Consider the following 10,454-nt stretch of genomic DNA (forward strand, 5'->3'; position numbering starts at 1 on the left):
GCTACATGGTGATCAAGACGCTATCATATCACAGAGTGTGTCTTTACATTTGATGCAAAAACTTACCTCTCCTGTTGAGCTAAAGGTTATAGAGAATGGCAGCCATTGGTTGTGTAGACCAGAAGACACCCAACACTTGTTGGAGGCCATCGATTCATTACTCCATCCTTCTGATGTTGAGCAAGACGACGACTAAAAGTTTAAATAGAAATTTTAGTGTGTGTGTGTGTGTGCATCACGTGTGTGGTTGTGTGTGAAAAGAGTATTATCATTATAATTATTATTAATTATTAGAATTATTATTAATAGCTTATTATCATATCCAAATCTTTATAAATTTTTATATTTCATTATTATTATTGTTGTTGTTGTTGTTGTGTTGATAGTTGTTGTTGTGTTGATAGTTGTTTTGCTCATTAATGATCATTATTATTATTATGCCTGTATCATATTTGTCTGATTCTATGTGTATCGTTAAAACTGTTAATTATCCCCTCCCTCCTCTCTCTCTCTTTCTCGCTATAATGAGAATTTATTGTCATTTTAAATACATTTTATTTGCATTTCTACATGTAATGAATTTAGAAAGACAAACTATTATTATTATAACTACTACTCCACAATTAATAGTATTATTATAGCTTTTATTATTATTATTATTATACTTAGAGTAGATAATACTTCTAAGTATTATCTACTCTTGTTATTATTATTATTACTATTATTATTATTATTATTATTATTATTATTATTATTATTATTACTATTAACCAAAATTATTTTGGGATATTCCTATTATGAAGTAATGCGCTGTGGGAAACCATTTTAAAGATAGTTTGTAATAACATCTTGCGGCTACTGCCAGGTGTGTGACGATAAAGCGACTGACTAAAGGAAGACATAACTTTAAACTTCCCTTTCTTCTTCTCTGCACTTTGGCCCTCGCCCTCAAGGCTGGCTTGTTTCTCTACTAAAGAATAATTGCAAGGAATAAAGATCCTTTGAATGAAGGAATCTGAAGAGACACCATGGAGCTCACAGTGTATATAATTTGTATCATAGTCCTTCTCTTCACAGTATTCGTTACAATAGTCAGCTCTAGCCTGCTATGCTGCTGCCTCTGTTACAGACTCGGAAAGAAAAGGGCTGATAAAATGGTTGTCACTTTTGCTCATCCTCGCTCCCGTCCTGAGGAAGAGCCTCCTGCCTTTAGAAGGAACTCTGACATGTTTAGCAGCGCCACCATGACCAACAGGCCCGTACACACAGTCACTAACATTATGTGGCTTGAGTTGGAAAGCAGTAGTGGCTCATCCAGTGATAATGGGCTACACAGCAACGTATGATAATGACGTTAAACTGGAGAAGCTTTTTAACTCAATCACAGAAAAACCCTTTGTATCTATCTCCCTCCCTCTCTCCCGGCCTTTGCATTATTTGTTTATACATTAAATTGACTGTACTTTTTTATAAACAATGATTAAATGATTTTATTTTAACAAGATTTTATCTCAGTGTAATGGGTAGGAAAATAAGAAATGGTACAGTGTAGCTAACTGTTATTATTATTATCATTATCACAAAGCAGTGTTTTGAATCAGATATAGTTTCTGCTTCAAGGCTAGTCATCCATTGCATTGTCATAGGCCTTCAGTTTCATTTCAACAATAATCCCACACTATAACCACAATATCTATACAATATTAACCACAATATCCATAAACCACAATATCCATACAATATTAGACGAAACACAATTAAAAACTAACCACTGTATATACAATGAACAAGTATATGTCATGAATCTACAACATTGATATGACACTGATGAGGTACAGAATGATAAAAATGATGAGTTCAATTGCATACAAACACACACAAATGTGAATTCAGCATGCATAATGATTAAATCACGTAGTTCTTAGTCAAATCTCTTATATTGAGAGTCACCACCTTCTAAAGTGTTGGTGCTGCTGGTGAAGCTGTCGTTATCGTCAGGATAAGACTCCATCTGTGTGTAGGCCAGCTCCTGTACATGGAGAGCATGTCTTTTTCTTTTATTAGCAACCAGTACACAGACTACCAGACCACATGAAAAGAAAAATGTCAGGATCTAGGAGAGGAGAAAATTAAATATTAATTTATATATTGTATTTTACCTGAGCAGCTGCTACTGTGACAGCTACAGCTCCGAATGCAATTAAATTGTGTTTGAGATAACTCACTACGGCTTCTTGACAATTCTAATAATAATAATAATATTAATTTTGATATAACATGATTTAATTGTTTATGTGACAAAACAGAACATACAAATTAATTTCCAATGCTATAAGTACATCAATATGTATCAAAAAAGGAATAAAAATTGGAGGTGATTTTGGAGCCATTTTTTAGAAAAAAAACATGGGCTATAGCCTTGGGTATTTTTCAAAAATTGGCCAGTTTTTTAAAACGACAATAACTTGAAAAATTTTTTATCGGAATCACCTCAAACTTTCTACATAGCATAAGGACATCAATATGTATCAGAAAATGTAATAAAAATTTGACGTGATTTTGGAGCCATTTTTTGGAAAAAACCATGGGCTATAGCCTATAGCCTTGGGTATTTTTCAAAAATGGCCAATTTTTTTAATGGTCATAACTCGAAAATTCTTTGTCAGAATCACCTCAAACTTTCTACATAGCATAAGGACATCAATATGTATCAGAAAATGTAATAAAAATTTGGCATGATTTTGGAGCCATTTTTCAGAAAAAACCATGGGCTATAGCCTTGGGTATTTTTCAAAAATTGGCCAGTTTTTAAAAATGACCATAACTTTAAAATTTCTTACCGGAAACAGCTCAAACTTTTTACATAGCATAAGGATATCAATATGTATCAGAAAATGTAATAAAAATTTGGGGTGATTTCGGAGCCATTTTTCAGAAAAAACCATGGGCTATAGTCTTGGGTATTTTTCAAAAATTGGCTCACTTTAGAAAATGGGCATAACTTAAAAATTTTTATCGGAATCAGCTTAAACTTTCTACACAGCATAAGTATGTCAATATGTATGAACTGACAAGAAGAAAAGGTCCATTAACTTAATGATGAAAAATATACATTGAGTGCAATGCTGGAAAAATGCAAATTTTACATTCCACATTTATGATTATATTTAAGAAAAAAAGCACTACTACTACAACTGATAGTAAATTACTAATAAACAACTTCAAAGACTAACTCTTCTCCATATGCTCAGTGTGACGTTGAACCCAATGAAACTAGCAATATTGGGAGGTATAGTAACACCAGCTGGTAGATGAAGGTTGGACGGGACTACAGGCAGAGTGTAAGGAGGATACACGCTACACTCAGTCGTGTTCTGAGTTATGATGGCGTCATTATCATCGTGACAGTAACAGCTTTCAGGTAGGCTGGCATGAGAGAGCACGTATCCTATGTTGACCAACATCCAGTCGTAGAAACCAAATTGAAACCCGCAGCAGCGGAACTAAAGAAAGACAGCATTGTCTAAATCCTTTCACAAACATTTTAATTTTGACGACATTTTAAGATCTGTGCTGTGCTTACATTCTCCTGAATAAAGTCAAGAACTTCATTTCCGTCCTCATTATAGACCGGACTGGACTGATTGGTGGTGTAGTTTCTCATGAACTTAATAATCTGAGCAGTCACTCTATCTTTCTAAATAAATAAAAATAATAAATCAATAAATAAATAAATAAATGAATAAATGGTGTATTATGTAGAGCTCACTACTTCATCTTTATATACAAACGCAGTGACTCCAGCCCCAACCTGTATCCCTATTAGCAACAGTATGAGGAAGCAATACTGGGAAAGGAGAGGGAGAGAGAGGAAGAGGGTAGGAAGGAATTTACTATGATACACTTGTTATTATTCATAATCATCCACTGATAACAGTACAATCATGATACAGTCCATTTATGAATTATAAAAACAAACAACTGACTCCATAGTCCACAGGCAAAGGAAAATATAATAATACCAGTAGCTATTATATTAGCTCTTGATAAAAGTGATGAGTTTGTTTTATTTACAATAGAGCCAGGTAATGTAACTAATGGACATACATATACACACCTTCTCCTTTTAGGGTAAACACATCTAGTAGTCTATAAGGTAAATAATGGAAGGTGTACATGTACAGGAAAATGGTTTATTTTTATTTTATTTTATCATACTAGTATTAATAGCGGCCATAGACTCGCTGCAGCAGCAGTTATTCCCAGTACAGCAGTTAATATTGTGATGATACCAACCCCGACGAGGATTCCTGCTTCAATTTTAAAGTCAGACCCGACCACATTGTTGAAATGTTCTATGTTAGTCAAAGCGTAAATTCCAGCCCCACTGAGACACAAACCAAGAATCTGGAGAAAGAGAGAAGCTAACCAGGTAAAGTATAAAAGACCATTTATTTACCAGGTAAAAGATGTTTAAGAGAATGAGAACAACTTTAGCAAAAACACTGCAGCATTTTACCGGATCACTCATCTTTCACTTCTTCTCGCAATTTTAAAGTACCGTATTATTTCTAATTTAACGTGCAGAAACTAGCCACACCTCTCACAGTCTGAAAATTTGAAAAATGTTGAGACTCTTCATTTTATCATCAAGATATTCAGCTCCTCCTTTTTCTCCGCCCACTCAATTAACTTGCATATCCTTGACAAGACTCAGACAAACACAAAAGAGTTTCCCCTACCCTCCCTCACTCTCTCTTTACTCAACACTTGGTTCTAAACAGGGCGAAGGGTATCTAAAAACAAGATGGAAGTACATAGTGACTGTCGTCAAGTCGTTTGTTCAAGGTATGAAGTTATTAATAAAAGACGTCAAGGAGGCGAGACGTTTGAGACGTAACGGGTTAAAATTAGATGGGACTAGGCCACGCCCACCTCCAGAGAGCACGATAACGTGGGAAGATTTGAGATTCATTGATAAAGTAACAAGACGCAATAATTAATAATTAATGATTGTTTTATTATGTTAGACTGTTTCTGATTTGAAGAGGGTTTTTCCCACTATTGCGTTATTTTGGATACCTTTAGTCGGCTACGTGGCACCTTTCTTGGCGTAAGAAATGAAAGAGTTAAAAATTAATTAATGAATAATAATTTGAAAATAGGTTGGCTTTTCCAAAGTACTTGCTTAGTTCTCACTTTTGGTCGGCGGATCAGAGAAAGGAATTTGAAGAGAAGAATAAAGTAATGAGAAAAGACAATACGAAAAGATTGAAGGAATATCTTTTGGAAAATAAGAATGACGGCCCAGTCAAAATTATAGCTGATTGCCTGGATAAAGTTAAGCAACAGAAAGTAAGGAATGGTTGCAAGACGAACAATGGTTTCATTGCTTGAGATTAGGAGAAAGACATCTCAGACTGGAACTGGGTATCAGAATCTGGAATTATGAGTATGGATCTTAGTAGTCTTTCATCACAGCATATTGTAAGTACTGTAATGTATTTCTTTATTCATTTATTTATTTATTTTGTAGAATTGTTTGTCACATTCGTGGGGCATAAAGACTCTTCTCCCGTTTCCCTTTTGGCAGCGAAGACGACTTGTTAAAAGATTGAACTATATATATGGCTGTGACTACCTTTTACAATCAAGAGGAATTAATGACAGGGGCAGGAAAAGAGAGGCAAGTTTATACACAAACCAGCACTTGGTACATTAAAAAAAATTATATTACCTGAAGCTGATTGGAGGTACATGTTTTTATAATTGATTTTTATAGGCGTTAATGGAGAGAGGTGTAAGTGTTAAGAATGTTGACAGAGCTTTGGACGTGTGGCTGTCTCTTTCTAACTCACAAGAAAGTAAGAGAACACAATCATTTAAAAATACTCTCTCTCTCTCTTTTAGATTGTCCGTATGTATTACTGAGTCACGCCCCTTTGGTATGGGTGGAGCATAGCAACAACTAAATATTGTACTATTATGTTAGATAGTGTCCATATTAATCATTACTCACTAGTTTAAACAATCAAAATTCATTAATTAATACACAAGAGACTGTCTCTATTCTCTCAATGCATTCCGGGACGATCCTCCTTTGGTTTGGGAGCAATCTTTATCATATCATCAATACGGAGGATAGTAATGGCCGCCTCTGTAGCAAACTTAAGGCTCTTGATCTTGCTCAGTGCCGGTTCAAGGACACCAGCCTTCTTGTTGTCTCGGACGGAGCCTGTCAATAAATCTAGTCCATACCTGGAGAGATAAGAGAGAGAGAGATGTCAACAATGAGTAATTAATACTACACTGCTGCCAATCTCCCAGTCAACAGAGTTGGCATGACACTACAGCAACAAGACCTTTAGCATATAATCATCAATGAGTTATATAACACACACTTGTACATATAGACACGAGGAATGTACATGTACATGTACATATATTCTGTGTGACTTCAGTAGTGGTAGTAGTACCATTTCAATGACTCTCTTTCTGTCATAGTTTGTGAGGCATTGTGGAATGCTCTCAGTTTTGAGACCAGATCAGTGGAGTCCTGGGCAGCATTAACCGAGAGGGTCTTTGGGATAACTAGCAAAGCTTGAGCAAATTCAGCAACTGCCAACTGCTCTCTTGAAGACTGAGGAGGAGGAAATATGGTAATAAAATGGAGGATTCTCTACTTTTCATTTTTTGCAAAATTTTGGTAAAAATTCATAACAAATCCAAATTTGATCAAAACCAGCTCAAACTTTTCATGCAACATAAGTACATGCGTATCAAATAAATTAATAAACTTACAATTGACGTCGCAAGGTTCTCAAGGTATATGGATAAAGCTGTTTCTACGGCTCCTCCCCCCACCACCAGCTGGTTGGACTCAAGGACTCTCTTTAAGACACAAAGTGAGTCGTGTAAAGAACGCTCTACCTCATCAACATAATAATCGTTAGGACCCCGCAGCAATATGGAGGCTGAAGACCGTGACTTTGTACTATAAACAACAACAACAACAATAATAACAATAATAAAGTCTCTCTCTCACCCTTTTATAAATATCAGTTCATCGTCACAGATCCTTTCCTGTACGACAGTCTCTGCCTGCCCCAGCAGAGACGAGTCAAACGTCTCCTCTCCCTCCATGTTTGCCATGGAAACGACAAGCGTTGCTATGCAACAAACAAATAAATCGTTACTTAGTCCAAAAAGTTTAAATACATGTACATATAAATTATTATTATTATTATCATACCTCCAGTTGCTCTAGCTATTCTCTTCAGATCCTCCTTCTTCACTCTCCTTACTCCCATTGCTTTAGCCTCCACAAAATACTTAAGACACAAGTCATCAATACCTCCTGAGACGAGGACCACGTTAGCTCCAGCTGCCAGTATCTTCTCAATCCTTTCCTTCACTATATCGTACTCACTAAAAGTAGACACCATGATTAATAATAATTTATTCTATTAACCTACCGTTGTCTGATTCCCTCCAGTTTCTCCGGCTCCGTCACCAAGACTGATACACCCATTTGCATCTTCGCCTTCTGCAAAGTGAAGTCCAGACAAGCTATTTTAGCATTTTCAACCTTCATCGGCATTGCTAGTGGAGAGAAGGAGAGAGGTTATTATACTACGTCATTTCAAAGGTTATTAATACCTTGAGAAGCGACAGTACAGTTCAATGCATACCCGTCAACTAGGACACTCTCTTTTGTGCTTCGCCCGTGAGCTTTTAAAATATTGATGGCTTTGATCGGATACCGTATCTCTCCTTTAGCATTAGTCCTCTTGACAGATTGGACGGCACTGACCACCATATTGGAGAAGAAATCTGACTCACTGAGAGAAAGAGAATGTTATAAATAAATATAATATATTATTCTTCTTACAGTCCGATCAGTTTTGATGATAAAGAAGTCTTTGCTGCATTCAATAGACATTCCTGTCCCAGTTCATCAACACTAACAGTTAGTCTGTCCTGTATATACCGCACTGCTTCTCTAGAATATGCAACAAAAACACACGAAATAATTCATGAAAAGATATTGAATGTCCTTACTTGCAGGCCAGTCTGTATCCTTGGATTATTGAGGTTGGGTGGATTTTGAATTTAATGAGTTCTTCCGCATGTTTGAGTAGTTCGGCTGCAATGATGACGACTGATGTGGTCCCATCCCCGACCTCCTGGTCTTGTAAATCGGCTAATTCAACGAGGACCTTAGCAGCTGGGTGCTCCACCTCAAGCAGTTTAAGGATAGTTGCTCCATCATTAGTCACTGTTACTTCCTTCAGAGGGGGAGGGGCAATAATATACTAATAATATGTTTCATTATTTGCTTACTCCAACTTCGTCCACAAGCATTTTATCCAACCCGACCGGCCCCAAAGACGACTTCACAATATTAGCAATTGAGATTGCTGCTGTCACTAATTAAAAATTATAATATTTAAATATAAATTCATCGCTTATCATTAACTACCAATTTCTGTTACTATTATCAGCTCATCCCTTCCCTCCCTCCCTCCCTTACCATTCTGGCTCCTAACATTCTCTCCAGTAGTTCTCTCTCCTCCAACCAGGAGCTGTGCTTCTGTGGACATCTTTACTAGAGCACGTGGGTGATCACGTGATACTAATTAATAGGTGTGATAGTTTATTAACATTATGAGTAGGCGTGGTTTAAGTTAGTAAAATACTCATATTAATTAACTGTAAAATTCCATTCGTGCTGAAGTGAAGTTTGTGTTCTATTTTTTCTCTCTTTCTCTTTCTCTCTCTTCTCTCCTTCTGTCGCAATGTTCCTTAAACCTCTCCTTTTGTTGTCAGTATCTTGTCTTAGTCTGTTTGTCTCCCTCGGCCTCTCTTCTCCTATAAATCACCTCTCCATTTGTAAGGAGCTAGTCTTCACTGCTGCTGTAGAGCCTCTGGACTCTCCTCCTTCCCCGTCCCTACTGTATGTCGCCTGGAGGGGCTACAGTAAAGAGAAGGAGAGCAAGATAGAGCCGGACTCTCCTCAGCTGAGAGCTCTGCCGTGCAACTTGAGGCTGAGCTACAATACTTCAGGCCAAATGATGGCATTAACGAGGAATGAGCCAAAAGATGAGGAAATGAGAAGATCATATCCAGCTTATCTCCTCCATAACGAAGTGAGCAATCATACGGTCACACACACAAATAAATATATTCTAAGCATATTATTATACAGGTACAGGCACACTAGAATTATAAAGATTGTTAGATCTAGCAAAAATAGAAATAATTTTTGTGAAACCGATCAAACTACAAATAGAATCTAACTACCTTAGAGAGACCTAGGCTAATTATGAGAGACCAAAACCAAAAGTTAAATGTTACATTTCAGGACACCAATTTACCAAATACTTGCATGTTCTGACAGTGATGATTGTCATATTCCAGATTGTGTTGCCAGAGCTGTTATTATAAACAGACTTGTACTTAAGTTGATTTTGTTATCAATAACTTGAGAAGAGAAGCTTAAATGTTCAAGTTGTTATGACTCAGACTTGACAGAGAGAGAAAGAAATGATTATGACTAACAACAACCACTTAGCCTTATAAAAACCACTAAAATATTATCATCATCATCATTATTATTATTATTATTATTATCACCAATTACAAGGATTTTATCTATTATAATCTATTATTATTTATTTTTATTATTATTACCATTATTCTTACACACAGCTGTACAATCCTGCTGCTGCCAGGTGTATATAAAGGAAACCTGTGCAATACTCCCGCCTTATTTATATAAGAGAGAGACAGGGAGAGAGAGAGAGAGAGTCTTTAATATCACAACACTGCAATATCTATTAGGGGGATTCACATTATGTACACGTACACAGTTCATTAGTGACACTATAGAGCCACACACACACACTCTCTCTCTCTCAACATGTGTACATGTACATGTACATTTAGTATTGGGCTGTTGGTATAATTCATTACTTTATTGTATTACTTTATTGATGAGTAGTTGATCTACTATCATGTAAACAAGACTGCGTATCAGATATTACACTGGAATGTTAATTCTCTTTCTCACTCTCTCTCTCTCTCTCTCTCTCTCATGCACACACACTCTCTCTCCTCCCCCTCTCCTCCCCTTTATGTGTGTGCGTGTGTGTGTGTGTGTGTGTGAGTGTAGTATACACATTGTCTTGTTTGTAGTAACAATCCTTTCTTTCAATTCTTTCATTTATTTTCAATAGCTATGCTTAGTATCTTCTATCCTCTTTAGTCTAACAAATTTTAACTGGAGGAGAGGGAGAGGGGGGAGAGAGAGAGGGGGGAGAGAGAGGGGGGAGAGAGAGAGGGGGAGAGAGAGAGGGAGAGGGGGAGAGAGAGAGGGAGAGGGGGAGAGAGAGAGAGGGAGAGGGGGAGAGAGAGAGAGAGGGAGAGGGGGAGAGAGAGAGGGAGAGGGGGAG

The 10,454-nt window shown here is 36.8% G+C and overlaps 4 protein-coding genes across 4 annotated transcripts in view; 2 read left to right on the forward strand and 2 right to left on the reverse strand.

Moving 5' to 3' along the window:
• Window positions 1-1,654: 1,654 nt before the first annotated feature.
• Window positions 1,655-4,551, reverse strand: LOC109581417 (tetraspanin-7-like). The gene is made up of 7 exons (XM_019995512.1): window positions 4,460-4,551; window positions 4,219-4,407; window positions 3,770-3,847; window positions 3,584-3,697; window positions 3,234-3,503; window positions 2,160-2,243; window positions 1,655-2,113 (listed from the first exon to the last, which is right to left on the reverse strand). The coding sequence occupies exons 1-7, from the start codon at window positions 4,529-4,531 to the stop codon at window positions 1,922-1,924; spliced, it is 999 nt and encodes a 332-aa protein (XP_019851071.1). The 5' UTR covers window positions 4,532-4,551; the 3' UTR covers window positions 1,655-1,921.
• A 60-nt stretch (window positions 4,552-4,611) lies between these two features.
• LOC105312468 (LETM1 domain-containing protein 1-like) lies at window positions 4,612-6,037 on the forward strand. Its single transcript, XM_011405145.2, has 7 exons — window positions 4,612-4,982; window positions 5,031-5,113; window positions 5,166-5,355; window positions 5,404-5,487; window positions 5,537-5,686; window positions 5,783-5,864; window positions 5,911-6,037. The coding sequence occupies exons 1-7, from the start codon at window positions 4,626-4,628 to the stop codon at window positions 5,970-5,972; spliced, it is 1,008 nt and encodes a 335-aa protein (XP_011403447.1). The 5' UTR covers window positions 4,612-4,625; the 3' UTR covers window positions 5,973-6,037.
• On the reverse strand, window positions 5,989-8,645 carry LOC100633550 (T-complex protein 1 subunit alpha-like). Its single transcript, XM_011405127.2, has 11 exons — window positions 8,534-8,645; window positions 8,344-8,429; window positions 8,062-8,288; window positions 7,892-8,002; window positions 7,660-7,841; window positions 7,476-7,602; window positions 7,253-7,428; window positions 7,046-7,169; window positions 6,802-6,994; window positions 6,477-6,640; window positions 5,989-6,258 (listed from the first exon to the last, which is right to left on the reverse strand). The coding sequence occupies exons 1-11, from the start codon at window positions 8,601-8,603 to the stop codon at window positions 6,075-6,077; spliced, it is 1,644 nt and encodes a 547-aa protein (XP_011403429.1). The 5' UTR covers window positions 8,604-8,645; the 3' UTR covers window positions 5,989-6,074.
• Window positions 8,646-8,708: 63 nt separating this feature from the next.
• The window catches only part of LOC105312469 (uncharacterized), a 5,492-nt gene continuing 3,746 nt past the window's right edge, over window positions 8,709-10,454 (forward strand). Inside the window, exon 1 of the mRNA XM_019995509.1 lies at window positions 8,709-9,149. Coding sequence (XP_019851068.1) covers window positions 8,799-9,149 — 351 coding nt within the window. The 5' untranslated portion in view covers window positions 8,709-8,798. The remainder of the gene's footprint in view (window positions 9,150-10,454) is intronic.

The sequence above is a fragment of the Amphimedon queenslandica genome, unplaced genomic scaffold (genome assembly GCF_000090795.2).
Source record: "Amphimedon queenslandica unplaced genomic scaffold, v1.1 AMPQUscaffold_13441, whole genome shotgun sequence".
Classification (NCBI taxonomy): domain Eukaryota; kingdom Metazoa; phylum Porifera; class Demospongiae; order Haplosclerida; family Niphatidae; genus Amphimedon; species Amphimedon queenslandica.